We start from the raw sequence: 18,447 nt of genomic DNA, 5'->3' as shown, positions 1-18,447 counted from the left end.
ATTGCTTGAACCCGGGAGGTGGAGGTTGCAGTGAGCCAAGATCATGTCAGGGCACTCCAGCCTGGGTGACAGAGTGAGACCTTATCTCAAATAAATAAATAAATAAAATAAAATAAACTTATCTGTTCCTTGACATTTTTTATTACAGTACTTTCTTATAAAACTGAGTTTGAGACTCTGGTGGAGCGGGGTGGGGTGGAGTGGGGGGACATCTTCAATTACTATTCAAATATTAACACTCATTGATTTATTAAAATATTTTGCCAATTTTGACCTTTTTTGTTTTTCCAGAAGTTTATCAATTTTGTCTGTTTTCACAATTATTGGCAGATAGTTCGTAATATTCTTGCATTATTTTAATGCTTTCTTGTGACTGTAGCCACATCTCCTTTCTCACTCTGTGTCTTATTTGGATCTTACCCTTTTATATTTATTGATCTTATCTATCTTATTAGTCTTTTCAAAGCCAACTTTTGGTTTTGTTAATCTTTTTTGTTACTGTTTTTAATTGTTATTCTCTATTTATTTGATTTCCAGCCTCCTTTTAGGGGGGCTTATCTGACTTGTTTGCAATACTTATTATTTTCTAATAAATATATTTAAAGTTACGAATTTATCTCAAAGTACTATTTTAGCTATATCCCATAAATTTTAACACAAATAGTGTTTATTCCTGTTCAGGTCAAAGTATTTTTAATTCTTGTAAAAGTATCTTCTTCAATCCAAAAACTATTTTTGTAGTTTATAATTGTTTTCAAACATACATTTTTAGTTATTTTAGTATAGATTTCAAACTATAACACGTTAAGATTGGATAACAGCTTGACTTCAGTTTCTGAGGTTTCCTTGATGACCTGGTACATGTGAACATTCTGTGACTATTTCATTTTTTTGAATTGCTCTTTCCATTCATTTTAAAGCTCATTCTCTTTACCTCTTCCCCAGACGTATTCAAGATTATAGATTATATAAAACAAATTTTTTTATATATATATTTTTATCTATTTGATCTATCAGCGTCAGAGAAAGATAAATCTTTCATTTTAATTATATATATAATAGTGTTTGGCTTTCTGATTATAATAGTATATTAACTTGTTTTTATCTTACCATTCTTATTTTAACTTTTTGAGTTATGTTTTTATGTGTATATATTTTTATTACTATTTTATCATCTTCATTTGTTTCCTTTATTTTATGAAGTATTCCTCCTTATCTCTTATTAGTTTTACCTTTATTTATATTTTATATCATATTAAAATGCTATCCCAACTTTTATTCATACTTTCCCAGTATATAATTTTCTGTCCTTTCATTTTCAAGTTTTTACACCTTTTTTCTCTGCCTTCTGTGGACACAATATTGCTAGATCTTTTTTTTTCCAATTTAAGATTCTCTCCTTTTGTTTGGTGAGTTCAATACACGAGTTTATTATAATTTGTTCTATTTATCTCTGCCATCTTATACCATTCTTTCCATTTACTATACATTTTTTCCTTTTTTTCCTCCTTTTCTTCTTTCCATTGAATAGATCAAATTTACTTCTGTTAACTTGAAAGCTCTATTTAAAAAGTTTTAGTGTTTACCCATAACTTACTAGGCCCTGTATTTTTACTTTTCTCTATAATATTGTAAATACATCAATTGTTATAATTTAGCATACTCTCATTTCTCTTCTGTCACCATCACCAATCCCATCAGATTTTCTGATGTTATCTAAAATTTTAATTGTTATTTACTCTTTTGGGTCCTTTATCATTTAAATAATGAGTCAATTACTCATCCTTCTTGTATGTTTAAAACACATAGCACTCTCCCAAGTTTCTCTTCTTGCCAGAATATTTTCTGCAAAAGTATTTTGCGTATTTGAAAATTGCTAAGAGAGCAGATTTTAAGTGTTCTCATTAAAGATGGTCTTTGAGTGGTAAACCTTTTGCAGTCTTTTTTATTTTAGATTAATTTAAATGATAGTTGAACTAAATATAGAATTGCAGGTTTAAAGTTATTTTCCTTCAATGATATAAAACATATTAAGTCGCTAGCATTTTATGTGTAGGTTTCTTACTGAGATGTCTAATGTCAATCTGATCCTCCTTCACAGTTGAGTTTTTTGTGGAAAGTTGAAAGATGGTCTGTCTTCGTGATCTTCGATTTCAGTTTAATGTGTCTAATAGTGAGCTTTTTCTTCTCTATCAAATACTAAACTTTATATGCCATTTTATTCTTGGGATTTTAATCTTTCTTTACTTTTATTACTATTTAAATGAATAGAATGAATGAATTAATGAATGAGAATTCTCATTCATTTTTCAAATATTTCTTCTTCTATATTTTTCCCTCTTACTGGAATTTCTTTTTTTTTTTTTTTTGAGACGGAGTCTCGCTCTGTCGCCCAGGCTGGAGTGCAGTGGCCAGATCTCAGCTCACTGCAAGCTCCGCCTCCCGGGTTCCCGCTATTCTCCTGCCTCAGCCTCCCGAGTAGCTGGGACCACAGGCGCCGCCACCTCGCCCGGCTAATTTTTTGTGTTTTTAGTAGAGACGGGGTTTCGCCGTGTTAGCCAGGATGGTCTCGATCTCCTGACCTTGTGATCCGCCCGTCTCGGCCTCCCAAAGTGCCGGGATTACAGGCTTGAGCCACCGCGCCCGGCCTGGAATTTCTAATTAAGAACTGTCCTCTCTTTTATTTCACCCTTGAAATAATATTTGTTAAGTGATCTTAGAAAAGATACAACCTCTCTAAAATGGAGATAATATCTATCTCATAAATTACTATTCGTTTTGTCATGAAAATCTTCCTTTCAGTTACCAGAAACTGCAATACCTGATGCCAGACACAAGAGGTCAGACAGCTATCAAGAAAACCAGTACTACTTGCATTTTTTTTTCTTTGTTTTCTTTCCTTTTCCTTCTTTTTTCCTTTCTTTTCTTTTCTTCTTTCTTTCTTTCTTTCTTTTTCTCTTTCAGCTCTTTCTTTCTTTCTTTCTTTCTTTCTTTCTTTCTTTCTTTCTTTCTTTCTTTCTTTCTTTCCTTCCTTCTTTCTTTTGCCTTCGTTCCTTTCTTTCTTTTCAGCCTATTCCTTCTTTCTTTCTTTCCTTCAGCCTAGCTCTTTTCTTTTCATTCAGCCTATTCTCAGCCATTCTTTCCTTCCTTTCTTCTTTCCTTCAGCCTCATTCCATCCCCTTCCCTCAATAACTCCCATTTCTTCCTTCAGCTGCTTCCTCTCCTCTCTCAAGCACTGCTGGGGTGCCATGGTAGCTATTAGACCTGAAACAGTTCTTTAGCAAGTATTCTCCAAACAATATTCACTTCCCCATTGAATGCTTAATCTCTAGTGTCGATAACAGGATTAACTTCTAAGCCAGGCTTCCCTGAGTTTGCAATGTGAGATATAATAGAAGTGCTCTTGCCACTCCTACTTCAGGGCAAAATTCTTGCAGTTCAGAGTAGGCTCTTACCAACAGCCTTAAGAACGAATGTTTTCAGGAGGTACTAGTGTTAGCTCTGTCACTTACTGGTAGAGTGACTATGGGCAAATTGCTAAGACTCCCTAAGCCTCTGTTCAGCTTCATCTAGAAAACGAGGATAATGACTTACCACATAAAGTCACTGTGGGGCTTCACTGAGATGACGCCAGCCCAGGTTCACGTGTTAACAATGCAGTCTTTGTTGTTTCCTCTTTTGTAAAATGCGGGGACTGTGGAATGGGTCTTTAAATTCCCATCCCATATGAATGTGCAGTGTTTAATGAAATTGTATTAGTCCTTGGAGAAGATCTAACCTAAAAAGATGTTTCTGAGCCATGAATGTTTCCTGGAATTATTTATCAGACCGGTGCGATGGAGATAGAGAAGAGCCATACAGTGCGGGAGGGTGGCTGGTCCTCGGGCCTGAGGACCTAGGCCTTCCCAGAGAGTTCTGCCTGGCTTCCCAGGCAGCTGGCTTAGTCATCATCTCAGTCTCAGTTTACCCTTGTTTACCTCAGTTTACCTCTTCGTAAGACAGGGCTGAAATACCGCCCTCACAAGATAGGGTTCATGAGATCCTGTGTGTGAATCTCTTTAAGCACAATAGAATAACATCCGTATCTGGAAAATGGGCTTCTCCCTTAGAGGCCTATGAGAAAAACAAATGAGACCATGTGTATAAATTGATTAACACAATTCCTGGAGTATATAGAAGCTTCAGAGAATGATAAAGCACCAATTAAGGCCTACCACAGTGAAGTAGAATGTTAAGAATTGGAACTCAGAGCCCTGTAGGCAGCTCCCAGAGATAGACAGGTGCCTGGCACTGAAGCACAGCCCTTCTTGCATTATGCTGGATATAAGTGCTTGCTTCTACCAGCTCCACGGCAAGGTGGCACCAGTCCAAGGAATAGAGTGAATGAAGCCTCCGGCTGCAGATAAATGAGCTTCACATTGGCCCATTAATCACTTTCCATTTTGAAAATGGCCACCCTCAATCCTTCTCTGTGGAGTGGATGATCACGTACAGAGGCTGCCTGCGGATAGAGATCCTGAGGAAGAGGAACTGAAAGATTCCTGCTGGTCTAACCCAGAGCCCATGTAGTCTGTTCCACACAAATTCAACTGCAAGTTTCCTGAGTCTAGTTCCATCCAAAGTGCATCTTTATTGAGCTCCTGCAATATGCCAGACGCTGCTGGGAACCGAGGAGTCAGGGATGAAGATGGCATGGACCCTGCCCCTGAGCTCAGAGACCTGTGGGAGAGAGGCACGATGAGGAAGCGACTTTCTATGACACATGGCGAGTGCCGTGATGGAGGAACACATGGGATGCTACGGGAACGCAGAGAAGGGGTGGGGTGGTGTCCGGGAAGCCACCTGGAGGAAGGGATGCCTGAGTGAAAATGTGAGGGATGAGTTGACATAGCCTGGTGAAGTCAGAGGAAAGGGAAAGGACGGTAGAAAGGTGACCCGGGCAGATGGACCATCTTAAACACAGGCATGGAAGCAATTCGGAGCAGGCTGGGGCTCTGAGGGAAGTGCAGCACAGAGGCAGCAGTGGTGGATGCCACCAACGAGGCAGGCGGGCCAGCCGCAGATAATCTAGAGCACAGAGGACCCACCTGACACCTCCCCCACATGGGTCTCAGCAAGTGTCCTGGGGCCTGGTCACAGCATGTACCACTTACATAGTCACTAACTGATGATTAAGGGGTTGGGGGAGGGGTAGGGAGAGGCATGGACAACACTGCCATCCCCACCTCCCCCTCCAGCTTTCTTACACGTGAAATCACTTCCTAGACGGCCTACATGCCCTCTCCAGGAGGCCCAGTTCCTAGAAATGTCACACGTTGGCCAGGTCTAAAGAGTACTTGCCAGGTCAGAGGCAAAGACTTCCTGACACATAGGACCCAGGATTTAAGCTGAGCAAAGAAAGCTGGTTGCAACAGAATTTAACAAGTACCAGGAGATGGTGGGAAGGCAAAACAACAGGAGCAGTCCACACTTGTCCTGAGCTTTCCTATCCAGCAAGGGGGGTCCATCCATTGCAGGCTCAGGATAAAGAGGGGGCATGCATCTTGCTGAAGCTGCAAACCGTTCCCAGGGCTGACAGTTCACTTTTCTCCTGCCCTTTTGTCCTGCTCCATGAAGACCTGGACCAACTCAAAGCGCTCCTGTGGCAACCACAGGGAATTGTTCTAAGTCGCTATGAGTTAGCCCCTGAAGCGGGCTGAACACTGGGATGTGCTTGAACATCAGACCAAGCCAACAAGAATTCCCCAATAAACGCAAGCCTAGAAAGCAGGTGGCGGCAGACATGGAGGGATGATTCAGGAAATAGGTAGCTAAGCAGATGGCACTGGAAACAGCTGGCTGGTTAAACAGTAAAAAAAAAAAAAAAAAAAAAAAACAGTTGCGGTGTGTTGGGAGGTTGCTCTTCGTTTGGGGTTTTTTGTTTTGTTTTGGTCAATTCCAAAGAACACACTGGCAATGTTCCCTGCTCTATATAACCAACAGATTCCTCAGGCAACTCACACGAAGGAGAATACAGTCTGAAGTCTGAGGTGGTCCTTAAATATTTCCTCAAGCTTGATTCCTCGTCTGTGTTGTTAATAGCCAAGTGATTCGTTTTGTGGGGTAGCTTCCCCAGGCTCCCTTGGGCTGGACTATTTATCATGGCAGCAGCTGGAGATAAGCTGGACACAAAGAGGAATTGTGTATCAGGAGAGCTGGTCCCTAGATACAGAAAGTGGAGGAATTTTCTCATTAGGAGGAAGTCAGTGGTGGGGACTCTGGGCTTTCATCCTGTGCCCCCAGTGCAAACAGTAGCAGAGAGGGGGCATCCTGGAGGGGAGATGTACTTGAAGATGCTTTCACTGGACAACTTAAAGCTTCCAGAGTGGATTTCCTTGGGAGAGATGAAAGGTATTAAATGCCATCAGCACTGATGAAGCTTTCCAAGGGGGAGTAGGAGCCTCTCTACGAGGGCTATATGGACTTAATTACTTGTTCCCACTCACAGAGGGGCCACAGTGGGAGGCTCCAGGCTGAATGTCCCAAACCAGGGCAGCAAACTGAGCGACTGAAGCCCGGGGCACTCTGAGGGCCAAAATCTCACAGAAGCCATCACTGAGTTTGCCACCACAACTAGGCTGGCCTGGGAAACTCCGCACTGTGGGGAGGGGAGCAGAGAGAGGACAGGGAGTCCAAGCACAGAGAGTTCTAGAACACTCCCAGGATTCACTGACCTCAAAGGCATTGTGAAATCTGAGAGCAGATTAAACTGACCCAGCAGGAATTTTCCGAGATTAGGCTAGCATCTGAGTACATTTCCGGGTCCACTAATTTCATAAAAATTCTGAATACCAACTAGGGTCCCTGCCAGCATAGGCACAGACGTACGGAATGAGGTGGGTCTCCTGATGGCCTCTTAGTGTGTTTCCTTCGGCAACTACTTACTACCAGCAGATTTAGTCCAGAGGAAATGAGCACTCTCTCGGCTGAAATTAATTGCCTCATCCTGAGCCCCGCTTTGGTGGTGCTTCCACTGCATTTCACATCCTGATCACATACCCTGTCAGCATAGTGCCCGGGAGGGCAGGTATGATGGTGTCCCCATCCATTCAGAATGGAGAAAGAGGGCTGCGTGTCACTTTTCCACCAATGTCACCACAGTCCCCTAGATAGCACTCAGTGCATGGCAGGAAGGGGCTTGGATATATTGTCTGAATAAATGCATCTTTGTCCCCCAGATTCTAGAACAGTGGCTCAGCGTAGAGCACAGAATTAAAAAACATGACATATGCACTTCCATTTTTACACTTAAAATTTCCTTAAAAATTTTTTTACACTAGAACTGTTTATATTTGATCTTAGACAAAAATAACGACTTCACATAATAGTGGGAAAGGCATGTTAAAAGCACATTTCACAACTGAATGACTGCAGCAAGATACTGAAGCCATTCAATGGGAGAGGTCGTCTGGAGTCACCGCAGCATACTCATAAAGAAAAAAGTTGCTACTGTAAGTATTTTCAATGCCTTTTCCCAAAACATGGAAGATTGCTTTCTGTGTTTTTCCTGCTTTCCCTGGACAATAATGCTGCACCCCACTGCAGAGACAGCGAACAACCTTTGAGAGCCCAGCTGTTCTTTTCTTGCCCCTCCGCTGAGTGGAACAAGATGCAGAAAACATTAGGGACTTAGCCTCATGCCTGAGATGCCTCTGATATGGAGCCAGGGAGCCCCTGCATGTGGAACTGTGGAATCCAACCCCAGGCATAGTCACATCTGCACGAGAGGGCTGCGCAGAAAGGTCCCATGTTTCCCTTTGGAAATCTGCGTGGCTTCTGTGAACAGACTGAACACCCCTTTCCCTTCCTGTTTCTTCCCCATTTCCTTCCTTTTTAAGCAGGATAAAGGCCTGGCCAATACTCAGCTGTGTGGGTCCTCTGGGTCCTTGGATCTGACACTGGCCTAGGGGCAGCAATGGGGCAAAGGGACTCCAGGCCAGCTCTTCTCTGAGCCACCTTCTCTCCGCAGGTGAGCATCAGGAATGTCCCTGTCCAGGGGGGTCCTTGGGGACAATTTCCCAGTAAGTACCTAAGTCCAAATCACTGACATGTATTGATGACTCTCTTTGAGAGGCTGATAGAAGCTCCCGTCCCTCTCTGGAAGAAGGCGCACACAGAAATGCGAAGCTCCATCCCTTTCTTGGTGGAAGAGGGTTTTGGACCCAGGTAAAGAACGAGTACCCTAGAGGATGATCAGATGCCCATGTCCACTTCCCCCTACTTCCTCCCAAAGAGGGTCCTGCCTGTGCCCATCATGATGGCACCCCTGAAACAGTGATAGGTCGGTTCGACAGAGGTACCCCCTCACAGTGGTCAGCCAGGGGAGCTAATGATGGCACATCCTCAGAAGTCATTTCCCCGCCAAGGGTTCAGGCTGGAGGTGTCAGTAGTGCCTATCTTCCTCACATTCTACCTCCCTCATTTCCCACTTTTCCAGGCTTACAAAGGAAAATGCCAGTGCCCTCCACCCAACAAGTCAGACTTGAGGAAACCAACTGCTCCCCATCAGTCAGGAGGAAAATCAAACAGACAAAGCCAGCAAACCAAACCAAATCATTTTATTGTGCAATTTCCTTCTACCAGAAAATTACTAAAAATATAAATATTAACTCTCTAAAAAATACTCAGAATAGATCTGTAATCTTCCTCCTCCTCCTCCGAACTGCAGCCAGTCTTCTTTAAAGGCTGATTGATTGCATACATGTATGTCTTCCATATCAGCCACATACACAACATGCAGATACACCTCCCTCTGTGCAGAGGGATACACCAGCCTCCTGCCAGGTTCTGGAAGCTCACCTTATAATCTACCAGGATAAAGCTGTGTGCTGAGTAGGAGGTTATGATGGGGTTGGGGAGTAACAAGGAGATAAAAGACCCTGTGGTCCCAAATTCCTTATGTGGACAGAGAAGATAGGTCCTTTACTCCTCCTCATTACTCTGCCCTCTCTTGGACTGGGCTAACTGAAGGCCAAGCTCCCAGAGAAGCTGGACTCACTGTGTGGGATTACTGGGGGGTGTGGCTGCCAGGCTGCAGTCACAGGAAGGCCAGACTGTTGAGATGAACACGGAAATCAGGTGAGCCTTTGGATGGAAGAGCTGGTCTGGGCCAAGGCCTCTGCAGGATGAGTAGTAGCTGATCCTGCTGGACTTTGGGCAGCACCTAGACCCTAGCACCAGGTACTATCTGCAGCATCTAAGACCAGACACCACTCTCAAGAGAGCCTCCCGAGGTAGCAGCGTCACCCCTGCAGCAGGGGGATGGGCGGGTTGTAGGCAGTTAGATTGGAGCAGGGTCCCGTGGCACTGTGTTCAGTATCAGACAGAAGTCTGAAGAACTCTGGGGTCACCGTGGCAATGGTCCTGGACAACCTGGTGGAGTCCTTTTGCTCATCCTGGGTCTAAGGTCCTGGACTCTAGCAGCAGCTGGGCTATAGAGTGGAGGCAGGGTAGGGTACTTAAGAAAGACTGCACCTGCAATACCTGTACCTATGGCTGCCATATCATCGGGCCAGAGCCGCCCTGGGCTCTAGAAGAGGAGAAGCCCCAGAGTGCAGGGACTTGCTAAGTTTCCCACCAAAGCACAAATCATGTTCCTGGTATGGGAAACTCAGATGAAGTGGCTTGCTCCCAGGATGTGTGTTTGGGGACTCTACCCCTATCCTCAGCTCTGGTGTTTTGTGTGATACCCCAAACCATTCTGGGAAAACTCACAGGACCCCAAATGCTAGTCCTGAGACCTCCTCTCTGACATCACAGTCAGACATCACAACCTTGGAGATGTACACGTAAAGAACGTACACATAAGCCCTGCTCACTCTACCAGGCCCTGCAGGTGCCTTGCTGCAGCAACCCCCACGAGGGAGGGGAGAGAGCTAGTGGTGAGCACGTGTTGAAACCTGGCTTTCTGGGAGAAGGAAGACAATGGAAGGCAAGGTAGAAGGGAAAGTGGTGGGAGGGCTGTGGGAAGGCCACACAGCTGCAGAAGCAAGAATGCAGGAAGGCACCCACATCCTAGCAATCCTGCTGAGGCTCCTAGTTCTGTAGGAGTTAGCATGGCCATTTTACATAGCAGTGGTGGTGGGAAGGGGAGCAAAGGCTTAGAGATGAGATGAGCTGGGAAGCAAGCCCTGGGTATCCCAGAGCTTATGGTTGGGAAGCCAAATAATGAATAGAACAGGGGAGGCCACAGGAATCCCAGGAGAAGGATGCCGCAACGCCTGCCCCGGCTGGACGTGCCATTCCCAGCTTTTTCCCAGGGAACTGGCCACCTTGTTCAAGAAAAGGGATGTTCTCCTCTTGCTGCAAAGAGCCCCGGGATTAGGATCACCCCCTTACAGGGTCTGCTGGCCACAGGAAGACAGCACAATAGGACCCCTCGTGGGAGACCTAAAAGTGGCTTAATCCAGGAGAGCAGAAACCAGTTAAGGTTGGATGAACCTGGTCAGTCCCTTACATGGATCCTGAAGCAGGACATAGCCCACCAGCATCAGCATAAAGGAAGGGCAGGGATGGGCAGGGCGGGGCCACTCCAGTGAGGTCCAGGGCTACAGGAGGCCCAGGTAACTTCAGCACAAGCACAAAGCACTTCCACTTAATTAAAAGTGGTTTCCCCCCTCAGTTCTTCTCACATTCCAATCTTGCACACGCTTCACTCTGGCTCTCACAGCAGGCCCAGGCCCTGAAATGGCATCATTTTAGGTTGTAAGGTGGCCCCTGAAAAGCTGTTCTGATCCCCAGTGATCGCTCTTCTCTGTCCCATCCTCACTCCCTTCTCCCTACTTCTGCTCTGGGTTTTTAGCTTCAGCCCTGAATGCCAAAACCACCCCCAAGTTCCTGGGCCCTCCCCCAAAAACAAAACCAGAGTGTGCTCGGCTGCATCTGCTGGGGCCTGGCTCTCCTGTCTTCACATACACAGCAAAGGAAGCCTCATCTTTCCTTCTGTGCAGGATGCCCCCATTTTGTATTTGACATCTGACCAGATGGGGGAAACCTTGGGAACCCTGGGTGAACTCTCAAGGTCTCAGGCCTGGTAAGCATCTCCTCTGGCCTCCACCCCAGGGGCAGAGCAAACACGGCAATCAGGGGCCTGCGCTGTCCTGGGACCAAGAGGAGCCATGGCTGGGCTGTGGTCAGGGTGTGTGGCTTTCCAGGCCAGGGCCTATCATCAAGCCAAACCCATCATTCCTCATCCAGCCTTGCTCCCGCTGAGGCCAGGGGCCTCAGACCCATCAAGGAGGAGAGAGAAGGGACGGGGTGTGGGAGGGAGAACAGCAGGGGAGGAGGTGCATGTAGGGGACAGGCAAAGAGAATTCCTGCAAGATCCATCGCCCTGGGCTGGTGGCCCTGCAATTCACTGAGAAGACAGGACAAGCTCAAGAGTGTAAGAGCTCTAATGTCCAAGGGCTGCAGCCCACTCAGAGGAGGTTACAGAAATTTAGGCTCAAGATGGCATCGAGTCCTTTAGCCATTCTGCAGATAGACTCTTTAACTAGAACTACTCAAGGACTTCCAGTCCTGCAAAATCCCATGATGGACGACTGGCTCTCTGCTGGTGCCTCATACGAGGAAGTCCAAGGGCACGGTGGAGTTGGGGCCAGGGTCAGTGTGTGCAGTGGAGGAGAAAGCAGCAGGAAGACAAGGGCAGAGCTCAGCAGGAAAGAGCAGAGGCTCTATTCAAAGGACAGCAGGTCTGGGTGAGGGCCCTCATTGTCAAGGCTGGAGGTCCGTCCCTGAGGAGGGGGGCTGCCATCCTCCCAGGACTCAGCCAGGCTGATGGGGCTCAAGCTGAGTTTGAGGCCATTCCTCTCGATGAGGCTGGGGGAGGAGGCCCTTCTGCACTCAGTCATTTTTAGCTTGGATTCGTCCTGGCTATCCTTGTGGATTAGATCAGGTACCGACAGGGAAACCTCTCCATTAGGTAGAACTTCGCCTCTCTCTTCTCTTTCCGTGGTGGCCTCTGGCTGTGAATCATCTGCTGGGACATCAGGCTGGGCAGTGGGAGCAGAGTCCTGGGCCTGCCCAGGTGACGGCTCTGTCCCATACTCCAGACTGCTCAGGACAGGCTGTGATGAAATCAGCATGTCCTGGGTGGTCTTCAGGGCCCGAGGGGTTCGCTTTCTGGTTATGGGAGGTGGAGGATCCAGCCGAGGAAATGCTTCTTGCAGGACTGATCTGTAAGGTTAATGACAATAAACATACATGCTTAAGGACAGCAAGACACCAGTCCACCTGCCATCCTGCTTCTCCAACTCCAGTTGCACTTTCGACCCACCCCACTCAATGAATGCTCTACTCCTTGGGCTCTGGTTCTTGGTTTGGCATGTAGGTCTCAGCACCTTCAGCACAACAGTAGCTTTTGGCCTGGTCCATGCTCACTCACTGTTCAGAGCAGCACAAGGTGCTGGCCTCTAGAAGATAGGATAGAGACCACTGGTGAAGCTTGTCAAATCAGAACCCATGGAGTAACACCTGCGGAGGGCATGCCCACCTCAGATGCACAGGTGTTTAAAACAAGGCCTGGAAAGAGCCTGTTGGTAGAAGGGGGAAGAACAGGAGGGCTGCTACGGGGGGCTTCTCCCGCCCTGCACTAGTGGGATCTGACAGGTGCAGGCTTCTCCACAAGCAATGGTCTAGGGCAGCGGTTCTCAGCTATGGCCAGGCATCAGAATCTACCTGGGGAACTTCTGGACAATACTTGGGTTCAAATCCAGCTCTGCCAAGTACTAACTTTGTGACCTCAAGCTGTTTACTTTGCCTGTCTGAACGTGAGTTACCTGCAGGATGGAAATACCATCTACCTCCCAGGGCTGCTGGGAGAGTTAGACAAAATGATGCAACCAAAGTCTGAACCACAGTGCTGAGGACATGACACTCAGCAACCTTCAGCAGCACAGAGCTGAGGACATAGTAGGCACTCAGCAACCTTCAGCTGCGGCTGCGGAAGATGAAGCTAGCTCCTGAGAACGTGGCCTGATCCTGCAGCTTTTCAGTACAGGACAATCTCACACCCCTGCCTTGGGGCTGTTCTCCTGTGGAGATACCGTAGTTTGTCCCTGTACTTTTTCAAGTGGGTTCACAGAGGGGCATGGATGTTGGGCGGGTGAGGGGCTCACCTTTCATCCTCTGGCCAAGCCCCTGGAGCCGCATCAGCCCCACTGACCAGCTGTGCTTCTGCAGTCTTGTTGATCTCCGTCACACCCACACTGCCCAGGCTGGAGGGCTCCTTTCTCCGTAGGAAGTCATTCACTTTGGCCCCCATGGCTTTGCCCAGGTTCTTGAGGTGCTGGCTGCTGCCCACCCAGAGTCCTGGCCCCCCAGGCTCAGCAGAGCCCAGAGGGGCAGAGCTGGGGGCCACGGGCTTGGACAAGTGGGGGAAGGAGCGGCTGGCCTGGAGCTTTGGAGTGAGGGCTGTGTTCAAATTCTCAAACATGCCGTGGTCAACTGTGAACAAAGAGGGGACAGAGCGATATGATGAGGAAAAGGGAGTGGGACCTGTGCCCTATCATTCAGCTTTCCTTATCCCACACCCAAAACTTGTAACTTCCAAGCCTTTGGAAATATTCAGTGAGAGCCGGTAAAGACACTCTTGAACTTCCCAGTGCAGTTTTCTTGATGGGAGAGGAACTAGAAATTCTAGCTCTGCCCCACCCAAGTTAATCAGTGACTAATGCTAGCCATAAAAAAATAAAATTGTTCCTGTAAACCTGCCTCCTTGATTCATGGGCTTGGCCCCTTTACCTTGGAGTCACCACGCCCTTTGAAGTAAAGAAAAAATGAGGATGAAGCAATGAAACGTGACATTTTTACATCGCTATAAGCACGTGCTGAGCTCTCAGTGGGTTGGAAGCTGGTGGAGGGACGGCATGGATGAGGCTTGGTGTTAGAAGCTCCCCACTGAAGGCCATGAGTATAGTACAAATTCTCCACGAAAAATGGGGCAGCAGCTCCTCAGGTCTACAGAGGTGGGACTTGAGCGAGTGGGCCAGCTCTTGCAGAGATGCTAAGTGGTGGTTCAGAATCAGTTCATACCAAATGGATAGGTCAGCCCCACTCAGTGCCAGTGAAGCATGAGGATCCTAATGAACATCAGCTTACTTAATCCTTACAACCACCTAGGGAGGTGGTGCATGGAAGGATATCTACCTACAGATGAAGCCTGCAAGACTCCACATAATGCAGTGCCGTGCCTGAGGTCACACAGTTTAATACTAGCAGGGCTGGAACTAGAACTCAGGCCTTCTAACACAAAGCTCAGGGCTTTGTCCACAACTTTGTCCTGCTACAGATCATGGAACAGCTGCCTATATATGCCTAGTACATAGTCCTTCTCGTAGGGATCCTCTTTGGCTTGAAAAATTAACTCAAAGAGCTGGGTATAAACCCATTAGGTTGTAAAGATTTGCAAGGCAGAGGCCACGCCTCATTCATCTTTGTATCTTCAACACCTAGCCTCAGTTTGGTACACAGCTGTGCTCAATACAGATCTTGACTCGCCAAAACCCATTTTGTAGATAGAAAATTGTGGTGGCCAAGGTGGTAGCTTAAAAGTTTGTTATTGAAATGACTGGAGCTCCAGGCTCTAAGCCATGCTGTCCACACACTCACACTTGGCCATCCTCTCCCTATCTGGAAATCCAGCTCAGTCATCAGGCAGCCAGACCCACTCTGAGGCCTTGGAACCTGGGTCAAGGTTTCTGTCTACACCAACTACCCCTGATATGTTATCAGTCTGAGGGAAGTGATCATTTGATCACTAGGCTCCTTTCCTTGTCAACACCTCTGCTAAATGTCTATTCTCAGAGCCTCTTCTAAGAGTAACTGGGGTTAGGGTGTACTTTTTCTTCTGCAGAATTTTTGTGGAAAGCAGTTCTTTCTGCCCTGCACTGCTGCATCCTGGGCCAGTGGAAACCTTTCTTGTAGTTTCAGTGGTGCTATCCTTTTTTTTTTTTTTTTTAATGAGTATACAAACATTTATTATTATTATTACTATTACTATTTTGGGGGGGACAAGAGTCTTACTCTGTTGCTCAGGCTGGAGTGCAGTGGCGTGATCTTGGCTCACTCGGCTAGGATTACAGGCGCCCACCACCACGCCCAGCTAATTTTTTGTAGTTTTAGTAGAGATGGGTTTCGCCATGTTGGCTAGGCTGGTTTTGGACTCCTGATCTTAGGTGATCCGTCCGCCTTTGCCTCCCAAAGTGTTGGGGTTACAAGCATGAGCCACTGCGCCCGGCCGAAATGACAGTTTTTAAACATAAAACAAATTGAGAGAAGAATGCAATAAAGGCCACTATATCTGTTATCTCAAGAAAACAAGTCTTTTTCTCTGTGTGAATGACTGGAAGGTGTCATCATTAAGTTTAAATCTCTTAATAATAAGAGTTTTCTATATGATTATGCCAGTATTGCAATTCCTTTACATTATCAAAGTTCATCCTTAGATTTCTCCAGTTGTTTCCCAAATAAAACAATTTTGAGCCTGGAGGACAAGCACCAAGATCTGTCCTTGAAGTCCAGGAAGGGATAGCATTGCAATCAAATCAGTAAGTACAATCAATGGATTTGATAGAGGGCTGTGTAGAGATAGTAAAGGGAGGGTTGCTTAATCTAACTGAAGCTGGTTAAGAAATGCATAGTTTACTGTCACCTTTGTCCAGTTCTTAGAGATGAATGAATGGTGCTATCCTTTCTAGGCTGACTACCTAGATACATCATATTCTAAGGGCCTTTGGGTGGCAGGGAGGAAAACCTGTGGGAAGAGGAGTGGAGACTAGTCTCTGCAGATGAGCCCTGTGGCCTTCACCACTTCAGGGTGAGGACCTGCCAGGGAACAGCATGACAGCATCCCTCGGACACAGGGCCTGAGCTGGCTGGGCTCCGGAGAGACCCGCCGCACCAGCAGAAGCTTCCAGCCCGCTCCACAGCAAGCAGGGTCATCAACTCCTGATTATTCTCCTAAGTGTGTATCTTGCCACATCCTCCACTTTGGCACAATTTGCCTGTCGGGTCCCACATCTGTCTTATTTTCTTTAATCATGTCATCTGCAAACTAGCAAAGAAGATTTGGAAACCAAACCATTTAACTATTTTCCCCCAAACCAGAAAGCACATAGACAACAATGAAACTGTACGAAATGCCTGGGGAAGGCAAATTGCCACCACTTCCCAAATCAGACATTTCCCTGGTGGTCTCCTTACTGGTTTAAAGTGACTTTTCAGAGTAGACATACTCGTTTTCAAAAAAGCAAGCACCAAAAACACCTGTCAAGGTGATTAGCAAATTATAAGCTATTATTATTTTTAAAACACTCTTTGTAATAAACGTAACTCTGGATTATGCACCATTTTAGATTTTCTGTATTTTTTGCTCTCTACCCTTCATAACATAGTCTATAATGCACTGAATTGTCAAGTAATGTAAAAATAGCCTACCATGCACTCCCTTTACCCTTGTCTAAGTCTTTCCAGTAAATACACCTTGTCTTAAAATGGTAAGCTCCTTGAGGGGCCACAGCATCTAAAGTGTTTCTTTATCTTCTACAATGCCGACCTTAGGGTCTTGCATGATAGTAGGCATTTAATAAGTTTGTTTAATTGAATTTGACTTTTACATGAATTCTTAAAAATTGCATGACGGGCTGACACTATAGGGAAACTGCCCACAAGTCTTTTTCCATTTATAAAAACCACTCAAAAACCCCTCTATGTGAGTGGTCTTCAGAGGCTCTGGAGGTCAGATCTTGAGAACTGCCCTTCTATTCCAAGTGAAAGTGGGCCTCTGGCTGGGGGTCCCTCTATCCCTGTGTCTGAGGACGTGCAATGGGTCCTTCTTGATGATGATGCTAATGACCCCCACACATTGTCTCTCTTGCTTTAGGACTACAGGCTTGATGATTCAGAAAATAATGGCAATGGAGGAGACAGAGATGACTGGACCCCAGCCAGGTGGCCCTCCCCACAGCACCCCCCAACATGCACACACCCAAGCAGAGGAGGGCATCTGGGAATGTAAGTCATCCACAAAACAACGGGATATCTTACCTGTCCGAGAAAGGGGCTTGGAAAGCAGGTGGGAAGCAAACAAGAGAAAGACTCATTTTACATAGTGACCAATCGCTTTGAGAGTGTCACCTACCACCTGGGCCACCAGCAACAGCAAACCTCGGGAGGACACAGCACACAAGACAGGGGACCTGCTACAAAGAGTGGTGCGCACCCGGGAACCACCAGGCTCCCACAAACTTTTCAGTGACTAAACCAAAACTGGGTCGCATTTTTAAAACTCTACACAGGCACTGAGAGATTCCGCCTTCCATATTTCCCCCCAGTATGTTGAGCACCTTTACATTAAGTCTGAGGTTCCAGTGGGAAAGTCTGAAGTTGGCAGTGGGAGGAATGTGATGGGTCAAGACAGAATGAATGCAATTCCAAGTCCTCGGGGCCCTGTGTGCACCACTCACAGGTATGCTACTGCCCACATGCCACTCACTGGGTTTTAGCCAGGAAGACATTCATCCACTCGAGTTTAGAGTCTAAACTAATCATATAAGAAAATCAAGTAGCAGAGAGGTTTGCCCAGTATCACACAGGTAGCTCATGGCGGAGTGGGGTTAGAAGTCACATAAACCGATGCCCAGACTCATGAGCTTTCTCTACACCATAATGGACCAAATGAAATTGCTGATACCCCCCAAATTGCCAAAGTATGTGGCTTCAACTTACTTTCCAACACATGTTAATGTTCCAAACCAGGCTATCTGGGAGGAACACGAGGGGAATCATGTTCTCCCATTGTCCTTCGAATGTTTCAGTACTGTGAATAAACACACACAGGAAGACAACTCTGGACTATCATGTGCAGAAGCTAACTCACATTCCAGTCACACATGCTTGACAGCACCTCAAAAGAAGCCCATCACTATTTCCAGAGTGGCCATCGCTCCCCATGCAGCATAAACATACCTGCCATTTAGATCTGCAGCCCTGTTCTGTATCTAGTTGACACGTGATAATCTAGAAAGGGGTGCCTTCAGTTTATCTTCCGAGTCACAATCATCTTTCACCTTATCCACACCTTGCTAGTGCACAATGTTGTCACAGGACAAGTGAAACGAAGAGGCAACCTTGCCTCTCTGGAGTCCCAGAGTCTCCCCATCAAACTGACTTAAGCAATGAGCAAAACAGTATTAAGTCACCCATTTTTGTTTTAGTCACTCGCTAAAAAGAGCACCAACCACTGAAACCAATATTTGGTCCCTATTCTTAGGAAATACACATTGAAGTACTTAGGTGTAAAAGGACATAGTGTTTATAACTTACCTTCAAATAGTTCAGAGAAAAAATTACGTATACACACATACACATGGGGCAGGGGGCAGGAGGAAGGGGACTGATACAGCAAATCGG

The 18,447-nt window shown here is 46.3% G+C and overlaps 1 protein-coding gene across 7 annotated transcripts in view; it reads right to left on the bottom strand.

Annotated features, from left to right (window-relative positions):
* Positions 1-8,573: 8,573 nt before the first annotated feature.
* The window catches only part of C1H1orf226 (chromosome 1 C1orf226 homolog), a 327,193-nt gene continuing 317,319 nt past the window's right edge, over positions 8,574-18,447 (bottom strand). For 6 of the 7 annotated variants that reach the window (XM_017948808.3, XM_009185747.4, XM_017948820.3 and 3 more), the window contains 2 exons: positions 13,155-13,482; positions 8,574-12,213 (listed from right to left, as the gene is read on the bottom strand). In XM_017948808.3, coding sequence (XP_017804297.1) covers positions 11,712-12,213; positions 13,155-13,482 — 830 coding nt within the window. In that variant the 3' untranslated portion in view covers positions 8,574-11,711. Of the gene's footprint in view, positions 12,214-13,154; positions 13,483-15,060; positions 15,095-18,447 lie in introns of those variants that run through there. The other variant, XM_003892983.4, reaches the window with a different exon arrangement.

Source organism: Papio anubis, chromosome 1, assembly GCF_008728515.1.
Source record: "Papio anubis isolate 15944 chromosome 1, Panubis1.0, whole genome shotgun sequence".
In the NCBI taxonomy this organism is placed as follows: Eukaryota; Metazoa; Chordata; class Mammalia; order Primates; family Cercopithecidae; genus Papio; species Papio anubis.
Note: the sequence above shows the minus strand (reverse complement) of the source record. Positions and strands in the feature narration are given on the sequence as shown.